The 21582-nt window shown below is 47.7% G+C and overlaps 1 protein-coding gene across 1 annotated transcript in view; it reads left to right on the forward strand.

Moving 5' to 3' along the window:
- The window catches only part of PRMT8 (protein arginine methyltransferase 8), an 88192-nt gene that overhangs the window by 47309 nt on the left and 19301 nt on the right, over positions 1-21582 (forward strand). The window contains exons 3-6 of the mRNA XM_008143740.3: positions 1226-1381; positions 4556-4619; positions 18181-18323; positions 18939-19026. Of these exons, the coding sequence (XP_008141962.1) occupies positions 1226-1381; positions 4556-4619; positions 18181-18323; positions 18939-19026 (451 nt within the window). The remainder of the gene's footprint in view (positions 1-1225; positions 1382-4555; positions 4620-18180; positions 18324-18938; positions 19027-21582) is intronic.

A 21582-nucleotide genomic window follows, 5' to 3' on the forward strand; every position in this document is an offset into this window, starting at 1 on the left:
TTGCTGGTGGGATCATGAAATGGCACAACTACTTTGAAAAACTGTTAGGCAATTTTAAATATAATTAAACACCTACCCTAAGACCCCAAACCCCACTTCTATGTATTTACTCAAAGGAAATAGAAACATGCATCCTCAAAAATGCTTATATGAAAATGTAACCCCTTTATTCCTAACAATCCAAATACCCATGAACAAGTGAATGGATATGGTCATACAGTGGAATACCAGTCAACAACAAGAACAAGAACAAGAATGACAACCGTGGTAACAAGAAAAAAGGAACAAACCTTGGATACATGCAAGAAAATGAATGAATCTCAAAATCTTTGAGCAAAAGAAACAGATACAAAAGTGTACATATTGTATGATTCAATTTATATGAAGTTCTCAATCTGGCAGAAGGAAACTTTGGTGATAGAAATTAGATCATTGATTGTCTGGAGTGGGAGTGAGGATTAATTGCAAACAGGCATGAAAGACTTTTTGGGGTGATGGAAATGTTCTGCATCTTAATTATGGTGTGCATTTGTAAAAACTCTTACACTTAGTTATACTTTTAAAACCTGTGCTTTTTATTGTATGCAAGTTATACTAAAACCTATACTAAAATTATACCAAAAAATTCCAGGACTATTGGTGACCACTTAGAGTGTTTGCTGGTACCTTGAATAGACGAAGACCCCTGCCTCATCACCGTACACAGATTAATCATGTTCTCCTTGGGCTGGAGGCATGGGTAATCTAGTGTCATTCTTACCACAAAGCACTTAAATAATGGTAGAAAAATGAATATGTTTTCTTTTCCTAAAAGCAAACAAAGATAATATACACACAAAAAGCCTCCTTTAATAAATTGTTCAATGACAAAATTCTCACCATGGCAGAAAGTTTTGCTTCAAGTGTAACTTGAATCTCTCATGCTGCATCCTACTAGTACTCTCTTTCGTTTCTTGATAAATTGGAGTTTTCCCAGGTCCAGACATGAGTTTCTCCTTTGATAGTACAAAGCTATCATCTTGAGGAGAGTGTTAGGGCTGGAGTTGTTTGTAATGATGCAGGCAGCCATTGGTCTAGCTGCCCCACAGTACTCTTCTGTGGCTTGCCTAGTGACATCATGAAGATCTTTGAAGAACTTGGCGGGACAGACCTGGGGCCCGTGACCCTGGCGTACTCCCAAGTACCTTGAATACACTGACACTGACTTTCCTTTCCTTCCATACAGGAAATGCTGAAGGACGAGGTGCGCACGCTCACTTACCGGAACTCCATGTACCACAACAAGCACGTGTTCAAGGACAAAGTGGTGCTGGACGTCGGGAGTGGTACCGGGATCCTTTCCATGTTTGCTGCCAAAGCAGGGGCCAAGAAGGTGTTTGGGGTGAGCATGCTACCCCCCTCCCCTCGCGGTGGCCTCGGCAGAGCTGGCCCTGCCCCTTGCCTTCTCCGGCCCTTCCTAGTAGTACAAACCCTGATCCACCCCTCTGCTGAGGTCACACGCTCAAGGGAAAAATCAAGTGTGCCCCTCAGGAGTCAGGACAGTCTCCATGGCTCCCCTTCACCCGGGCATTGCTCCTGGCCCCTGGCCCTGGTGACTGCTGACATTTGCAAAGGATTTTTGACTTTTCAGAAACCATTCCAGTGTCATCAGGACCTCACAATGCTTGAGAGGCAGCGCAGCATGATTACACGTGTGAGCTCTGGCCTGAATCTCTGCTCTTCCGCTCATGAGATGTGTGACCGTGGGCAATGCACGGCTCTGTACCTCAGTTTCCCCAATGAATAAAATGGACATGAAAATAGTGTCTTGCCCATGAGGTCATTGTGAGGCATGAAAGGTTTAATACATCTGTAAGGAGCTTAGAACAGAACCGGCATAGGACAGACACTCAGTGTTTATTAGGATAGTCGGGAGAGGGCCCTAGGAGGTAACTACAAGAAGACCCTCTGCTTTGTCCTTTAAAGGGCAACTTGGTAGATCTAAATTCTGGCTGCTGCAGCCTCTCTGCCTAGAGGTGGAGGCTGACCCTCCGGGAACCTCCTAGCATTCCTCTGTGAAAAAGAGAGATCCGTGCTGCTGGCTGCCATTGAAAAAATGCAGCGGGTCTAGAAGTGGAAAGTTGGAATTAATCTTGATCAAAATTCAAGTTACAATAAAAAACTCACAGCATATGCACAGGCAGCCCCAGCTGCAGAGGCTCCTGGGCAGCTGGGCAGGTTTCAGTGGGGCCTGATTCTCTGTCATTTCGCTGGGTCATGAGAACCTGTCCCGAGAACCCCAGACTCCTGGGTTGACTAGGACCCTCCAAATCCCCTTGGCCATCCCCATTCAGCAGGGACAGAATTCCTCCTTCACGCCTGACCCAGAAAGCACTTGGGCCTTAGCTGTCGAGGGTCTTCTGGAAACCTTGACCAGAAAAGCTATAATGCACTCCACTGAGGCCTGTGGTTAGGGTACGGGGCCAATCTGATGCCCAAGGTCAAGTCCTGTCATCATCACAGGTGCTGCCCTCCCCACCTACTGGCTTCCCTTGACAAGGCCCTGCTCACCAGGGTGGAGGCCTCCTGTGCAGTGCACACTCCACTTCCAAGGAGCTCACACCGCCTCAGAGCGGTGAGACTGCATGCTGACCCAGAGCGCCTTCCGCGCAGTGCTGACAGTTAGGCCCTGATTCAGCCCCAGTCTCTGCTAGGCACGTGGGAGCGGAGGGCTGCGCAGGGAGAGGCAGGGCCACCTGTCAACCACCTTCCAAGTCAGCTGGGGCTTCCAAGTCGGCAGGGGCTCCGGCCAAGGAGCTGTCAGGAAGGTCCCACCCGGCGCCTTCCAGCTGTGGTGACTGGTCCCAACCTGGCTGCCTCCAGCTCTTCTGCTTTAACAGCTCTTTTATAAACAGCTCCGCCACAGTTAGCCGGGCTCCTTTCAGGCTGGCTCATTTCACAGTTCAGTTTCTCCTGTCCCAGGCTCCCCCTTCCACCCACAGCTCTTCTCCAGCAGGGGAGCGGGGATGGCAGGAAAGAGAGAGGGGAGAGGGAGAGAGATAGAGAGAAAGATGGGGAGAGAGAGAGGAAATTGACAGAGACAGCAGATGGAGACAGTGAAACTCGGAGACAGACGTGAGAGAAATGGAGAGAGAGACAGAAGGATGGAAAGACTCAGAGAAAAGCGAGAGGACTGGGAGAGGGACTAACAAAAAGGAGAAAGAAAAGAAACTAGAAAACAAATGAAAATGGGGGAAATGAAGAGAGAGTAAAGAACAAAGAGGGGGGAAAGGTAAATGTAGAGGTAAGAAAAAGTGGAAAGAATATGAGTGCAGCCTCATGCGTCCCATGTGTGTTTCATCCTCACATTGACCATGGAGCAGGACTTGTGACTTAATGAGGAAACCAAGACATAGCTAGAAAGCGGCAGAAGCCACATATAAATCCAGGCTGTCTGGTTCCAGGTCCCATGTTCTCCAAGGCTAAGCTCAGTACCCTCTTGCAGACAGGATGAAAACGGGGCGAGGCGAGGGAAAGAAGAGGAGAGAAGCAGTCCTGCAGGCTACAGGACTGTTGCCACGGAGCCTGGCAGCCCAGGAAAGGCTGGTCCTCTGGGGTCTGAGCCTTGGCTAGAGTCTGCTTCCTCTCCCGGAGTTGCCCTCTTTTGACCCTGTAGGTGCCCTCACCTTACCTCAGGCTTTGAGGAGGCTGCCAGCAACCCCTCTGTGGCCCTATGCAAATGGCCAAGGCCCTGGGGCAGTTTGCGGTGGGGCCTGAGTGTGAAGGTGAGGTGCCCGGATTTAGCACAGTCTGGTCTCTGTGGAGGGCCAGCTAAAGAGGTGAGAACAGCTCTTGGCAGCTGCCCCTCTGTTTCCAGCACCCTTGACCTTCCCTGGCATGCCCAGGGCCTCTAACCCCCAGGCTGGGATTTGATCTCCTGTGCTCCCACAATGGCCTTCTCTCAGCTGATGGTCAACTACCAACTACTCCCTCAGATAACTTGGCCCTCTGCTCAGGAGATTTTGGGAGCATGGAAAGACTTTTAGATTAAAAAGAATCAGAAGAGGTGATAGTAAACTTGTGGGGGGAGGGGGTGGGGGGGGAAGGGGAGGAGGGATCTGGCCCCAAGGCCCTGACTTGGCATTTTCCAGATGGTCCCTATCCTGGAATGTTCCAAGTTTAACCAGTGAGGGCTGGGGGCTGGGGGGTGGCAGGAAGATAATGTTAGGGAGGCTCACAGCACCTCTGGTCCGTCCTACATGCTCTCCCAGGAGGACAGTGGCTGTGGCACCTCATCCAATGCTTCCCTGGTCGGGAGAGTGAGGTCTGCCAGCTCCTCCCAAATCTCCCAACTTAGACATGGGCCTCCATTGTGAAGTGCAGGGTGGACTCCAGCCTCGCAGCAAAGGCACCCCCCAAGGTGGAAGGGCTGCATTGTAGTTTTTAATCTGCCACAGATTAGCAGTGACAGCTGTGGGCACGTTACTGCACCCCTGTAGGTCTCAGCTTCTCCGTCCCTCAACTTGATGCTGGTCGTATTTTTGATGTGTTGCTCCTTTGTTCTATGCCTTTCTAGATTGAATGCTCCAGTATTTCTGACTACTCAGAGAAGATCATTAAGGCCAACCACTTGGACAACAGTAAGACATACCTCCATGTGTTTTCCCATGGATGGAGGGGGCTTTTACTTCCTTATTTGGGTGGCAGAGAGTGACATGAGAGAAGAGTACAGAGCACTTGGCTTTGGGGAGAAGGAGCCCAGCTGTTAGCAGGGCTGTGGTCATGGGGTTCTGAGGTTCCCGATCTCTGCCATGTGAGCCAAGGCACGTTTGTCCCAGATCAACTTCCTATGAGCCCAGCCTATGGCTAAATTCTTGGTTGCCATGCCCTCTGCTTGGCCCCTGCTATAGGCAGTCTATTGAGTTTTGCAAAATGGTAGCTATTCCTCCTTCTCCTCTTCTTTCTCTACAACACCTAGCCCCCATATCTCTCCATCACCCATCCAGTAGAGTGGATGTGGCCCCTGATTAGAAGGTGTCCTTGTATCTTTTATCAGTTATCCGTCAGCAGAAGGAGATGTAGTTGCCAGGCCCCATGTTGAGTGGGGCAGATCATGTAGGGTTTACAAACTAGGAAAACAAGTTTCTAAGGATGATGGAGGCCTTTTGAGAATTTTAAACAAAAGAAAAGCATCCTCTATAGAGAATGGATTGGGAGTCCTCAGCATACAGATTTTATTTAAAGCCACACAATGAGGTCACTTAGGGATGGAGGAGGAAAGAAATGGGCCAAAGGTAAGGCTCTTGGGCATTTCAACACTTGGAGATCAGGCAGAGAAGAAGGGGCCAGCGGAGAGGCGGAGAAGATACATGCAGTGAGGCCGGAGGACATCAGGAGAGAGGAGTACCATGAAACCAAGGGAAAGAGGAAGTGGTCAACTGTCTCTTAGGGAATGCTGACAGACCCAGTAAGATAAGAACAGAGAAGTGGCCACTGAATTAGGCTACATGGAGGTTACTGGTGCTCTTGCAAGAGCAGACTAAGTGTAGGGGTGAGGACCGAAGTCCACTTAGAGTAGGTTAGGGAGAGACTGTGAAGTGAGGATTACAAATAAGTCTTCTTGCTGTAACGGGGAATAGAAAAAATGGAACAGGAGCTACAAGGAAATGTGGGATCAGAGAAGTGAGTTGTTTTTTTAAGGACAGGAGATACGAAAACATGTGTATGATTCAATGGTCCAGTAGAGAGGAAGGACAAAATTGCAGACACAGGAAAAAGTAAATTTAGGAGCAAAGACCTTGAGAAGGTAAGAGGGCCTGGGGTATAAAGCACAGATGGAGGGTTGACCTTTCTCTTGGAGTAGAGACAGTTTAACCACAGTAACAGAGGGAAAGGGGTGAGGGGTGAGTGTTCAAATGGAGCTGGGCCAATGGTGGGAAACCTTTGCTTTGTTGCTTCTATTTTGTCAATGAAGAATGACAAAGTCATTGGTGGAAAAGACCAGAAGGGGAGAGGTGTAAGGGAGATGAGAAGAAATAGAATGGTCTTTTAGAGGGGGCAGGGAGGGGAAGGAAACACCCTGGGTAGTGGGGATGGCTGGGGGCCAGCAGCCTTGTTAGAGGTGTATGGACATAGCTATACAGTGAGCTCAGTGCTCCTACTGTGCTCAGCAGCCTTGGTGCAGTGGAGGGGACAGCTGCCTGGGTGGGGGCCCTGCTGGGAGGACACAACAGAGGGAGGGAGGAGCCAGAGTTACAATAATGAGCCTTGAAATCTGAGCTGGGTGAACAAGGAGGTGAGGAAGTGAAGGGGTACAGGTAGGTGACTGCTAGTGAAAAAGGCTAGGGGTGGTGGGTGAGCAACACCTGCAGGGCCATGAGCAGAGCCAACATCCAGAGGCCTCTTTCCAGCCTGAGTAGGGGAAGTGTTGCTCAGATAAACTGACCTAGGGCTTGTCATTCAACCTGTCTTGGTTCACTTAGGGGCCAGATCTCTTCTGTACACCCCTCATGGAAGTACTTGAGCTGGGTAGAAGTGACAGAGAGGTGACCTCCCTCCTGGCCTACTAAAGGTGGCAAAAGAAAACGGTGGGTTTTCTCTGCAAGCGTGACGCAACCTGGCACCCACGTGTTTTCACCCGACCTCCCTTTCCCCAGGTCTGTGAAGCAGGACAGGTGGTTTCCCATTTAACAGATGTGGAGACTGAGGACAGGAGACGTGGGGCAGAGCCTTTGGTTTCACCTCTCATTCCTGTACTCTTTTCTAAAGTTCACGTGGAAGCTCATCAATTCTGAGTGCCTGCCAATTCTGAAAATGAAAATAGATGTAGAGACGGATTTCCTGTCAGAGTTATTGAGTCTCAGCCCTGGGCTCAAAGAACATTTAACAATCTCCCACTCTGCCCAGGCTTCCCTTGCACAGGGATTCCTGCCCTTTGAAGCTCTGCCCAGCCTCTTACCCTTCACCTGTCTCTATTGCCGCCGGCTCTAGGCGTCTGGAACTGTAGCCTCCAGGCTCACCTCCCTGCTCTGGCTAGCAGAGGGCCACTGCCCTGCACCGTTGGTAGCAGAGTGTGGGGTGGGAGGAACTCGCAGAAGCAGAGAGATCCCTGAACTTCAGGAGGAGAGCGATCTGATGCTGAAACTTGCCAGGAAAAGAACTGCTCAGCCCCTGACCACCCCTTCTGATTCACACTTCATGGTCCCCACCTCCCTTCCCTGCCTCAGACTCCTATAACTTTTTAAAATTCCCCTCCCCTTCCTTTTTCTCTTCTTTCTTGTTAGCCTGCAAAACATTCCAATTGACAAAAGAGGTGCAAATACAACTGTGGGTTTTTAGCCATTTGCGAATAAGTTGTGATATGGTGCCCCATCACCCCTGAACACATGAATGGACATGGCTACAAACAAGGGCATTTGCTTATATAAACACAGGGCAGCCATGGAAATCAGGAGGGTAACGTGAATACCTTGTTGTTATCTAGTGCTCAGATCCTCATCACATCCTGCCAGTTGTTATCATCGCACCCACAGCAAAGGGACTCAGTTCCGGGCACACGCAGCATTTGTCAATGAGTCTCTCTTTCCTCCAGGCTGGGACACTCTCCTCCATTTGGTGGCCTTCGACCACAGGCCGTGTTCTGTGGATGCTCCTCGGTTTGGGCTGTGTGTGTGGCTCTTCCTTGGTGACGCACCTGTGGGAGCAGCAGCCCCACGCTGGTTCTCCTTGTGCACTGGCATGCAGTTTGGGTTTCCTGGTTCCTGACAGCATTGACTTTGACCATGGGGTTTCTTCATGGTCGAGTTGCTCTTTCCCCCATCATAGTCAGTAAGATTTTCTGGGACAGGTACTTTGAAACCATGTAAATACTACTATTTCATGCCTCATCATTCATTTCCCATTTTATTCAATAGACTGTATCTATTATTATCAGTACTTACTTTGATTCTCAAATTGTCCCTGATTTGGTCACTGGAGCATCTTCAAGCTGGTTTCTAAGTCCCTTTGACATGCTTCCTTCACTTCCTGTGAGCGTTCTCATGTTCTGGCACCGATGTTTCAGGCTCACCTCGGACTTTCCACGCCTCTGTTCCAGAACCAGCATTCTCTCCAAGCCTTGATTCCATTTAGTGGACAGTGGCATTTAGAAATGAGGACTCGGGGCTAGGTGTGCTTCCTGACTTCAGGGTGTGGATGCTCCCGGCTTTCTCAGAAGAAAGAACTAGGGTGTGTGTGTGTGTGTGTGTGTGTGCACATACACACTTACCGAACATGCATTTCTACATCTATCTGCACATATTGTCAAGTATGAGTCCATCTATCATACTTCTCCACTTCTAATCCAGCACCACGGTGTCCAGCTTGTATCGCCCTTCCCATTCCCATGCTTGTGCGTCATTTCTCTGAGCGTAGGAACTCTGGCTCCTGTTATTCTGCATGTGTTTATGTACTGGATCAATCCCTTGTGTGTAAACAACCTCCCATTGTCAGCACCTCCTGCCCCTGCAGATGCTTCTGTCACCCGGTGCTGGGCTCTGACACCCTGTGCCAGGCAGCCGCCCACAGGGCACCCTCCCTTCCCTGCTCAGGCTCCAGTTGGGCTCCTGTAGCGCCCCTCCCACACCAGGGTGCCCTGCTCACCCGCTCTGGCTCTGATGTACTGTGCTGGCTGCCCTCACTCTTCAAGCTTCAACACCTCACGCTGGACTATTGTGGCATCTACCCCCAACCCCTCCCGGGGCAGCACAGAGATCTGGTTCGCTCAGCCCTACGTGATGGCTTTAGGATGGACTTGTTCCATGCTTCCTATGTTGATGGCTCACACTTGATTCTGTCATTGAGGCAAAGGCTAAGAAGGACAAACCATTGTCCTCAAATGAATAGCCAGCCTTGTGCCCCATGCCCTGTCCTTGTTCCTGTCCCTCACACACACTGTGCCCAGGAGGAGGGGCCTTTAGAAGGCAGAGTTGCTTTCATCTCTGCCTCCTCAGGTAGCAACAGTGGGTGGAGGGGAGAGGCGGCCAGGGTCCTGTCAGCTGCACAGCTCATCCAGCCGTGGCATGTGAACAAGAGAGGGGACAGTTTAACTGCACAAATGCTTCCATGGAAATGCTTTTGAAATGCTGTGTCAGCCAGCATTTGTGTGTGTCTCTGGAGTGTGGGTGTAGAGACATAAATAACAACACAGGACATAAAATACCTGCCACCCAGCATCAATCAATCTCACTTCCTCTCCACCTCCACACAGATCCTCAGGATGGATTCTTTGCATGCAGCCATGCAGCTCTACGAAGCCATGCAGCAGCCGTGCAGCCCTCACTTGGTTGCTTCCACATGCGTGGCCCCCACATAAGCCCGCAGCCTCCTCTCTGATTTGGGCTCTGACAACTATTATTTCCTCTCTTTCTCTGCCCAGGAAACCAGTGGGATGCTACGATGCTTAAAAAGGTAGATTCACTTGTAAATGTTGACATGGGAGCTCAGGGATTAATACAATTTTTATAGTTCTAGAAATAAAAGAAATATACCCTTTTTATTTCTCAGAAAACTAAAGGAAAGAAAGCATATCCCTTCTTTCTCTTCTTCTACTGGTGCACATCCTAAAACACACCTGTCATGGCTGGAAGGGGCCTGAGCTTAGCATGACCAGAGTGGCAATGGACAGAGAGGCCTCTGCTACATAACTTCAGGGGGGCGTTGGCACATCGCTTCACCGTTCTGAGCTCAGCTGGCTCCACGTAGAGGAGATATGTCCGTGAACAGCTTGCAGGGGTGCTGGGGGATTAGAGATAATGTACGTCAAGTGCCTGATATGGGGCTTTATGTGTAGTAGGTGCCTACCAAAAATGAACTTTGTTGACCACATAGCTCCAAGGCTTTTATAGATGCTGCTTGAATTATCTGCTCTGCAGCAGTCCTCTGTAGCAGTCATCCAATCCGGGTTGATTCCTTGGACGGGGTCTTCTGAGAGCCATGGTTGTTAGAAAGCACTGCCTTCCACTGAGAGGCATTCTCCTCCCTGGGGGCTTCCCAGTGCTCCTTTGGAGCCAGATGGAGTGAGGAGGCTCCTTCACATGGTTACCTTCCTCCCATATCTCTGGGCAAACCCCCTCCCTAGTTCCTTTACCCTTTGTGCTGGTCTGAGTCACCTTTTCTTCTGCCCATGCCTCTGTATTTCTCTCACACTTGGACAGTCAGGCTAAGAAACAAGCACAGCCAGGCGACTGGCCCAGATGCTGCACTTGGAACAGTGTGGCTCCAGTTCCACTAGCAGTTATGGGAGAGGCCGTGTCACACTGGTGCAGAGTCTAAATCAACTACACTTGCCTACTGGCAAGTTGTAGCTCCCAACCTATATCTGCTGTGTGGTAGTTTTGAATCCAAACTGAGTCCCACTCTTATTTATATTAAACACCACTCTGTTGGATCTGGTCCTTCCTTGCAGAGCATCACTCTCCTAAGGTCATTGTTCCCTGCTTGGTGTTACTTGTATATTGGATAGGTGCCCAGGGGTGATGTGGATGCTTCTTTAGGCTGGTTCTCACTCAGCTCTTAATCTGAACCTTGGAATTCAGTCAGGTAGCCAGTTATGAACCCACACAATAATTTGTCATCTTTCCCATAAAGATATCATGGAGGTGATATCTGGTCAAATTCACTTTCTGTGTCTCTGTTTCTTCATCTGTGAAATGGGAATTATAGTGGCACATACCTGATAGGGTCATTGTGAGCGGCACCAAATTCCTGTATGTAAAACCGTGGTGTACTGGAGCGGGCTCTATAGGCTCCTAAGAGCTGGTTGTTAAATTGTCAGTATTGTTAAATTTGTGGAATGGATGAAGTCACTTTGGTGTTTCGAAGTTGGCCACATTGGGCGTATTTACACTACAGAAATCAGCAAATGTGAAAATCAGGGCTTCTTTCCTGGAGATCCAGTTGTTAATTGTCTATCAGCATACCACTGTGTAAAATACAGCAGTATCTGGAGGGCAGTAAGCAGCCAATAAACGTGAAGTATTGTTATTATTACTTCATTTTTGAAATTGACCAATAACCCTGTCAAAAGAAAACAAGGTGAATCAGCTGTGATGGTTTTCAATGAACTTGTACTAGTGCTCCTGGCAGTTGTGACTTCCTTTCCCAACTGCTCCAAAGGCCAGTTCACAGTCTTAGGACTGGGTTTCCTGCACCCATCTCTCCAGGCATTAGTGTGCAACTCTCCCGGTCCTGTGCCAGGCGAGAGGTGGGTCAACACAAATAGGACACACATGATCTTTGCTCTCATGAAACTTAGAGTCTCACAGAGAAGGCAAACATCAAAGCAACTGAACAAACAATATCATAATAGAATTAAAATAGTGAAAGCACTTAGAAAGAAGCATGTTAGAGTTGTTGAGAAACATGGGGCATCCACTTTCATTGGGTGGTGGCAGTGGCTTACTGGAACCACTCACGCTACCTTGTGAGTGATTCTGTGCCTCTCTTCCCAACCTGCCGTGAATGACATTGTGGTGAGAGCTGAAATCGGCCATGGTGGAAGTATTTGCACCACAGACATCAGAAAATACTAAAAATCAGGGCTTTTCCCCCCACTTACAGAGCCTGTTGTTAAACATGGAACAGCACAGCACTGGAAAGAGGACCCTTTTCTGAGTAGGGAATTGAAGATGAGACCCAAGAGATTAAGAGAGGTCAGCATGCTAAGAGCAGAGGGAAGAGTATTTATACAGAAGGACTGATAGTACAAATTCCCTGGGGTGGGAGACACATTCTACCTCTCCCATGTATAATTAGTGAGTGAAAGCTGGCATGCTCTCCTGAATCCCTGAGTCTAGGGGAAGCTTTGCTGCCTTCTACATTCCCATTGGTTTCAACCACTCTGTCTAGTACCATTTCCTTCTTAATTTCTTCCATGTTGGCCCAGCCCACAAAATCATCTGCATGTGGTCAGGTGTCAGGGATCTGCCCGGCTGTATCATGTTAGGGGTTCTAAGTGGTTGATGATAAATTAGGGTAGGGTTGAGTCCTGGCATGGGTTTGATTACCCGAGTGTTAGTATAGTCAGTGCCTAGGGGAGCAGATGTGCCAAGCAGGAGCTCTGGCCAGGGAAGGGCTCTGGCCAAAGCTGAGAGCTCCAGCTAAGCTGACTAGGCCCTCAGCCCTCAAGGGAGCCAGAGCAGGCTAGGACATGAAACCAGACAGATTATGCACCCGACAAGGCAGAAGCTCAAGCCCTATCTTCTTGGGTGAATAGAGGACTTGGGAAGAGAGAGGGGAACCATATTTAAGTTTCTACTATATTGAGTATACCTAGCACCTAGGCCTCATTGATGCCACTCCATTATGAGGTCTGTTTCCTGCAGGATATATCCCAAGTGCCATCAGATATTGAGGGTAATGATGTTGGTATTCTATTTTTTCCATCATCACTGGCTTATGAATAGGGGTGGGTTTGACCTTGTAAGGGGTTTATCCATATATCTGATCCCTGGAGAAGATGAGGGTGGGAAGCCAAGGCAAGCTGATGGGTTCTACCTCTACAATGATTCCCCCTCTTCTCACCCTACCAATCAACCCCACCACCCTTTAGGGGAAGAATGGGTTGTCCTTGGCCTTCTCTGATTTCTTGTGGCATGCACAACAATCCCATGGTGAGCTGGATAGTCTGACCATTTGCAGATGAAGAAAAGGAATCTCAGGGAGGTTGGTGACTTGTACCTTTTGACTTCTGTAAAATCCAGTTCTCTCATTAGACAAATGGAACAATGAAACCAAGTTACCTGTGAGGATTATTTAGACAATACATGTAAAATCACTGTGTAAGGTGCTATTCAAATACTGATAATTTTTTTTGCCATCATAATTAGACTAGTTTAAAGATCTTTTGTCTCTGAATTCAATACTCCTTTTTTCCCAAAGTTGCTTATTCATTCATTCATTTATTCATTCATTCATAATCTTTGAATGTTTGTGAGGAGGCAAGTGCTCTGCTAGATCCTGGAAATAGGAAGCTGAAATACTACTAAGAGGAGACCAGAGGCTAGAGGTGAGTCAGGCCCTCAGAAGGTGCGAGGCAGGCAGTATGATTGTTGCCAACATAGGTGTGTGAGGAGCATAGCAAGAGTGTGAAGGGCAGCGGGTGGCTGGGCTGAGATGGGGGTGGCGTTGTGGAGGCTCCGCTGCCTCATCACGTGCTCCCTGTCCTCCCACTCAAGACCCTCATACCCACTCTTCTGTGGGACAAGATCTGTTTTGGGAAACAGTAAGGAGTCTACAGTGGGGAAACCACTCAGATGGACCTTGGGGGATCCACTGACTCTCATGAACATGCTGGAAGCCCAAATGAGATCAGGCTGGCCTGGCTTATAAAACAACAACAACAAAAGCATAAAAAAACAACAAAAAAAACCACCCTAAATGGTTAAACCAATGACCATGAATTATAATGACTACATTTATGTAATAACCACTCAAGCCAAAAGGAAAAAATAATCTCACTAAAAACAACCAAAAAAAAAAAAAAAAATATATATATATCCTATCTAATAAAAGAGGAATATGCAAATTAACCATCACTCTGCCACACCCACCAGCCACGCCCACCAGCCAATCAGGAGCGAATATGCAAATAAACCTAACCAAGATGGCTACGGCCAAAGAGAGCAGGAGGGAGGCTTGGGTTTCCCTGGCAATGGAGGAAGCCAAGCTTTCCACCTGCCCTTGCCAGCCTAGGCCTCCACTCAAGGCTACAAAGTTTCAATTATAGAAGGTAAACAAATCCAAACAGAAATGGCGGCAGCCACGGAGCTGGAAGAGCAGGAGGCTAGGGTTGCCCCCAGTGATAGAGGAAGCCAAGCTTTCCACACACCCTGGCCGGCCCAGGCCTCCACTTAAGGCTACAAAGTTTCAATGATAGAAGATACATAAACCACAACAGAAATGGCTGCCGCCACCAAGCAAGCAGAAGGCTTGGCTCCGCTCCAGGCTACAAAGTTTCAATTGCAGAAAATAAATGAATTCCAGATACCAGGGCCTCTGCTTAGGTAGCCGGGGGACATGGCCAGCCTGCAAACCACCACAGGCCCCTCACCCAGGCCACCCCACACCCCAAGGGAACCCCCACCCTGATCTGGGACACCCTTCAGGGCAAACCAACTGGCCCCCACCCATGCACCAGGCCTCTATCCTATCTAATAAAAGAGTAATATGCAGATTGACCATCACTCCAACACACAAGATGGCTGCCCCCATGTGTGGACACAAGATGGCCACCACAAGATGGCCAGCAAGGGAGGGCAGTTGGGAGGGACCAGGCCTGCAAGGGAGGGCAGTTGTGGGTGATCCAGCCAGCAGGGGAGGGCAGCTGGGAGGGACCAGGCCTGCAAGGGAGGGCTGTTGGGGACGATCAAGCCTGCAGGGGAGGGCAGTTACGGGCTACTAGGCCTGCAGGGAAGAGCAGTTAGGCATCAATCAGGCTGGCAGGGGAGAGCAGTTGTGGGGGACCAGGCATGCAGGGAAGGGCAGTTAGGGGTGACCAAGCCTGAAGGGGAGGGCAGTTAGGCATCAATCAGGTTGGCAGGGGAGTGGTTAGGGGGTGATCAGGCTGGCAGGCAGAAGCGGTTAGGGGCAATCAGGAAGGCAGGCAAGTGAGCAGTTGGGAGCCAGCAGTCCTGGATTGTGAGAGGGATGTCTTACTGCCCATTTAGGTGGGATCAGGCCTAAATGGGAAGTTGGACATCCCTTGAGGGGTCCCAGATTGGAGAGGGTGTAGGCTGGGCTGAGGGACACACCCCTCCCCGTGTACGAATTTCGTGCACCGGGCCTCTAATATATATATATATATGCCTAATTTGTAAACTTGGAGTTGCAGGGGGGAAATCTCCCTATTTGGAGTTTATTGCCTCCTGTTGTGTATTTAATTTTGATTAATCATTCTAAACTTTACAAGCCAGGGTTCTGTCACCACTGGTGGAACAAACTTTGCATCATCCTTACGGAATAAAGACACAGCTCTAGAGAGTGACCTCAAAACAAACTTGAGTTGACACAGTGTTTGTGATGTTGGATCCAGATTAGGAGTGAGGCTCTGCAGCCCATTGCTGCTCAGAACCCTAATATCATCAGCTAAGATCCCCTTTGAAAAGGCTTGCCATGGAGCAGGACACCTGTAGCTGTGTGTGCATATACAGTTCTTTGAGTCAATCCCATACCATACACTGGCCAATAACTCCAAATTAATTGCCATAAAGGGCTAGCATTTTGCAGATTGGGAAACTGAATCTCATAGTTTAAGTAATTGTTGGGTGAGACTACCCCTGAAGACACCGCTGGGCAATTGTATTTGGGTCCGTAGAAACAATGTGGCCTCTTTTTTAAAAAATCAGGCTTGAAATTGGTGCAAATTGAAGTCAAACTGGACATTGCAGCCACTGGTTCTTTATTGATGTGAGTTATTCCCCAGTCAAACTCGCAGAATACCTTACACATGCTCAACACATATTTGAAAAATCAAAGCATTTTGGAGCTGCAAAATATCTTAGGGATTTTTAGATTCAACCTTCCTCCTCCCCGCCCCCCCCATTCATTCACTAACTCCATTCCATGGAGTCTAGTCCATGGAATAGTCCTGGAGAACCTTGCATTGGGCACCCAATGAGGAAACCAAGACCCCCCAAAAAGAGAAACTATTTAATCAAGGTTGTCAGCTGGAACAAGAGCATAAATTGTCTGCCTCCAGGACCCAGTTTAAGGTTGTGCAGGTTGGGCGCTGCACAAAAGCAACTGGGTGAGGGGATAACTGGGGTGTGAAATCTAGTCCACAGCTGGACTGAAGGGAGGTGTGTCTTTTTCCTTTCACAAAGGGGCCATCCACTCACTGAGCCAAGTGGGGGCCACGTCTGCTCTGAGAAATGTTTGGATGCAGAAGGGCAATGTTTAATGAACAGAGGCCCCGATTGCTGAGTGTTTTATGGGTTAATTGATTCTGGCTGCCTTTTTGTAAGCAGAAACAGTATGCTTTTTGCTGTTCTGTGATCTACTGTCTCTTTGTATCTCTGCATCTTTGTACCTATGGGAGCAAATGGATAAAAGGTCTAGTGCTGAGAACAGGGGCAGCATTCACTCACTCTGGGGCACCCAAGGAATGTCCCATACATACCTATCTGTCGGACTAAACTATAAGTCCTTGTTCATTTCTGCTGCTTGCAGTCCTACTGAAGTCTAGTCCATGGAATAGTCCTGGGGAACCTTGCACTAGGCACCACAGGCAGAAGATATCTTCCTGGGCCACTGGGACACTATGATCTAACCCATTCACTCACTCACTCACTCACTCACTCATTCATTCATTCACAATCTTTGAATGTTTGTGCCCATGGACATGTGCAGACATTAGTGAAGAGCCTTCAAGAAATGTGCACAGAGAAGAGAAATGGAGGCCATGGAAACACTTTAAAAATGTTTTTAAAAAAAACAAGACAAGAGAGGCTTTGCACACAAATAACTAAGCAGGTGGATCAGGCATATTTGTCATTTTTTTTTCAGAATAAGAAATAAATTAGGCACTCTATTTGCATTTTCAAAAGCCCTTTACTTTGTCTTCTTGTGAATTCTCTTGGTGCTTTCTGGGTCTTGCCCCGGGCTGAGTTCCTGCTCGTGGCTCTCAGAGCCCCCAGAGAAGCAGAATATTAATGCCTACTCCTTCCACCCCTTCTATCCCTTTGGAGAAGACTGGCCTTCCTGCTCTTACTTCTTAGGGGTAGGGCTTCTGAGCAGTAACCAGGAGGGTCACATGAGCCTGGGCCTCAGTGGAGAATGACCTGGGCCAGTGTACATCTGCCAGGTGTCTGATTCTTTATGGAGTAGGCCTTATCTTAAATAGGCCTTAATTAAATACCAGATATTGGAAAGTAGAACATCATTAGAGGTTGCTAATGGGCACTCCATCACCCACCTGCATTATCCACTGTGAAGACAGGAAATAAAACCAGTGACCAGTGTGCCCTTTGCCATCTAGAAGCCTCCAAGCCAAATTAATTTTTGTGAAACTCTGATTAAGAACAGATATGAGTTTTGGATTTTTTTTATAACTCCAGAATACAGGTCATTGTTCAATGTTCACAGCAAAGCTCAGGCATTGTGTAATTTTTCAGAAGATGGTGCAGAAAGAGGGTTTCAGAGCATAAATACGGGTAACCTTCCAGAGGAAATGTTCAGATGGAACCAACCAATACATCACCCTGTCAATTTCACAGCGGCATCTAAGAGAGCTTTTGCTTTGATCTTTACAACAATGGATACAAAGAGAGACCCCAAAATTAGATGTATGTGTATGTCAAATGATCAAAAACCCAACTAAGAAGTTTCTCCTGCCACAGGTCTTGGAAGGTCTTGGAAGTGACTCATTAGCAAAAGCCACTTAGAGCAGGGGCTTTGTCACGGCCCATCCCCTCCACCTCTCTATGGGCTGGTCAGCAAGGAGGAAATGTCAGAAAATGTCTACCTTCTGCTGAGGCCTGGCTCTGAGCCTGGCCTTCACATGTGTTATTTCATTTCAGCTGGCCCCCACCTGTAGATGTTCCTTTGGGCTGTTCTTTGGAGAATTAGAGTTTGGTTTGGTCAAATAACTTGTGGAAAGTAGTAGTACAGCTAATAATGAGACTATCCAGCACTTACCATAAACCCAGGTTTTTCTCACTGCAGAGCCCATGTTCTTGTCAAAACACTATGTTGTCTCCCTCATGAATCCCCTGGGGAGTGAATCTGGTTGTGAACATATGCAAGAGCAATAGAGGCATCCCCCCAGCCTTCTCTGGGTTTGAATCATCATGGAGTTTAACATGGGGTGGGGGTCATGAGAAGAGTGTTAGAGTCATGGCATATCAGACCTGGGCCCTATTTCCACGGCCACATGTAACCTCGGTAAGCCTCAACTTCCTTAGTTCTAAATAAGAATAAAGTGTTTACTTCATAGAGTTGTTGGGAGGATTACATAATAGGGTGCATGTCGTGGGCTTAGTCCACCACATAGTAACCGCTCAATAGATTTTAGGGAGAAAATGTGCAAGCAGCTTTCAATTCACTTTGTCTAAATTAGCATGGTGAAGGGTGAGGTATGTCCCACCCTCAACGTAGACTCAGAAGCAGGCTAAAACCCTTAGATCGAGCCCTGCCAAGTGCGGCCGTGGGGTTCGTGTTTTCCAGTCATCACCATATTTAAGGGGAAAGTGGAAGAGGTGGAGCTGCCTGTGGAGAAGGTAGACATCATCATCAGCGAGTGGATGGGCTACTGTCTCTTCTATGAGTCAATGCTCAACACGGTCATCTTTGCCAGGGACAAGTGGCTGGTAAGTGTCCTGCATGCTCTCCCCTTATTGGTCTTTGGCTTCCTTGCTGTTCTACCCCTGACCTACAGCCCAGAAGAACATGAGGACCTGGGCTAGGAGATAACCTCTTCCAGTCACCCCTCTTTAAACAAGGTCTGTTTCAGGGAACAGAATGATGTCCCTGGGCCCACTATGTCTAACTGTCACGATGTTCTCCTGTAGGTCTAACCTCGGCTTCTTTCACCACAATTGAAACCCATTCAGTGTTGTCAAGACAAAAGTCTATTCTAGTCAACAAATACTTAGGGTTGCATGGCTGCCAGAGAGCCGAGAGTGCTTCTGACCTTGGCTTCTCTAGGCTAAAAGGTCATACCATCTTCCACTAGTTCCTCAGTGGACTTACCTTCTCCCACTTTATTTGCTTTATTGTTTCCATCTGGGTCCCTCAATTCTCCTTACTCCAAAATAAAAAGTGAGCATTGCCAGCTGAGCCCTAAATGGCCAAGGTGACAGTCTACTGAATGAGAAATGTTGGCAAGGAGATGCCTGTCTAGTAACTCTATGTGCAGTTCAAAATGTGATGTCTTTGTCAGGTGAATAGATTACGAGACCCATTTCCCCACAATTCATCAACAGAAACCTGGAGGGCTTATGTTTCCAGACCGGGCAGCTTTGTACGTGGTAGCAATTGAAGACAGACAGTACAAGGACTTCAAAATCCACTGTAAGTCACCTTTCGTTCTCTGTTGGGCTTCCCCCCACCCCACCCCTCTATGTTTAGGGTGGGAGGCACTTCAACGGGCCTGAGATGCGCAGCTAGTTTATAAACATACTGCTATGTCTGTAGAGTTCACCTGAGCCTTTCTGGCTTCTTCTCTCTGCAATGTTTTCCTTTAGTCCCCAAGGTAGCAGGTCTGCAGAGGGAAAATAAACAATATGGCTGGTATAAGATAAATGTCCCGGGGGAGAAAATAAATGCAATGTTAATGAAAAATAAGTTAAAACCGCAGAAGCTGAGCTTTTGCAAAGAATAGCAGGCCAAGTGGCTGGAAGTCACCAAAGTCCACCACAGGGGTCAGAAATGCCAGATCTTTAGCCAGGCCAATCATCCTGACTCCTGCCGTCATACTACTCAAACTTACCAAAATGATATCCACTCTCCTTCACATTAAGTACAATATGTATTCTCCTCTGTGGTTCTTTTGGGGAAGCAATGGGGGTGGGAAGAGATGGAGATTGCTGTGTGCACGTGTGTGCATGTGTGTGTGCGCGCACGCGTGCGTGCGTGTGTGTGTGTGTGTGTGTGTGTTGTGGGAGAGTCTCATATCCAAATCTGTATTCATAATGCTTTATCAGCTGAAAACTTGTTCTCTTAGATTTAAAAAAAAGCCAAAAAATATTTTCATTGTTTTATCTTGTCCTAAAAGGACTGTTTTGTTCTATTTAATTTAAAGGATAAAATTTCTCAGTGAAACAATTCTGGTTCTCAATGAGGTTATATCACACCTCCTAGCCTTTCATAAGGTTAGAAATGGCCACATCTCCCCAACCAGAACTAAACACGACAAAGCAGCAAAGCACCCCTCATACAAGTAATACACACATAATTCAGCCCAAAGCACAAGGCAGAAACTCCAGAAATCCGATGAACCCAGCAGTTCCTGCCCTTCCAGTGGTCCAGCCCTCTTTGGCAAGATGACTGTGGAGGGTCACAGACTGAGCAGATGATAAATGCCTCTTGCCCTGAGAGGCCGAGACTCAATAGCTCAGTAAATTGATTCACAAAATGCCTTTAATAGCTGTTAGTGCCACTGATGAGACCTCAGCTGGACTGTACTATGGAATGTGTGTGTTTGTGTGTGTTCACACCCTTCTGGAAATATAACATCAAAGCATGATGTTGAGGTTCAGAAGAAGACAGAAAAGGACGGTTTGAGGCTCTGTGCCCTCTCTCTTCAGCCAATCGGGCATCATTTCTAACATTTGACAGGATTCAGAGGTAGGGTGGCCTAGGTTAGATAGTTATGCTTTGAGATCAGCCAGCCCTGAGTTCAAATCCTCCCTGGGTCACTTTGAGTAAATTATCTAACATCCTTGAGCCCAAGTTAGAGGTAATATCACCAATCCCATAGACCTGTCATGAGGATAAAGTGAGATGATGCATATCGAAGGACACAGCGGTTCTTGGTGCTCTGTGGCAACAGACTGGTCTAGTCTCTGAACTGTCGCTCTTTAAGCCCCTTTCTGCTCCTGGCTCTGGCCGATTGCTAAGCTTTCTGGCCTCCAGTGGCTCAGAATCTGGGACAAATGTGCTGTCATGGTAGGTTGCAGAAACAACTCAACTGTGAATACTGATCAAATGTATGTCTAAATAGGGCACATGTGCCCTGGAGCTGCATTATAACACTACTCTTGGAGTTCTTGCTGTGTGACTGCACCGAGCAGTGTTCTGAGGAGAACCTCCAGGGCAGTCTTCATTCTCACGTGCACTTAAGTATTTATTGAGCTCCGACCCTGGGCACAGCTCTTTAAGGAACTTCCACGTGGTTTAAAAGCAAACATATATTTTCCTCCTCCCATCCCTGGGTTGTGTTTGGGAACCTCTGGCATGTGCACCTTTTAATGAGCAAGTGGGGCCAGAAGAAGACCGGGCTGGCCCTGCGAGGTACTAGGGGCACTACGGCTACCCAGGTGCCAGCCCAGAACTGGAGATCATGTGATTGAGCCTTGCACTGTCTGTTGCAACTTTTATAGCTTCTGGGAAAGAAAAAAAATTGACACTCAGACCCATTTTCTCTTGTGGAATGCTTGCTCTGGAGTATGTAAAACACACACGCATGCATACACACACACACACACACACAGAAACAGAAAAAAATTAAACACTCATTTAAAATCAATTTAAAATACAGTTAAGTTTTCTATTTAAATGTGTTTTTAAATGATATGTTTTTGTTTTTAGTAAAGCAGGCAAACCCATTTAGAAATCTGTTTTAAATAAATGAAGATTTTCGTTACTCTGAGTTCTAAATCAAAAGTAAAGCACAAAGGTTGCTGGTTGCTAAGGGAACAATTGTAAGCAAATTTCATTTGGCTTAAGAACCAGCTAAAGAAGAAAAATCTGAAGTGGGGCAGGAGAGTGAAACATGCCCAGTTCTTTCAGAAAATAAATTGTTAGGAAAACAGCTTCCTTTCCTTTCCTCTTCTCTCCCCACCTTCCCTTTCCTCCCCTCCTCTTCCCTTCCCATCTTTCTCCTCTCCTCTCCCCTTCCCTCCCCTC

Source organism: Eptesicus fuscus, chromosome 7 (assembly GCF_027574615.1).
Source record: "Eptesicus fuscus isolate TK198812 chromosome 7, DD_ASM_mEF_20220401, whole genome shotgun sequence".
Taxonomy (NCBI): domain Eukaryota; kingdom Metazoa; phylum Chordata; class Mammalia; order Chiroptera; family Vespertilionidae; genus Eptesicus; species Eptesicus fuscus.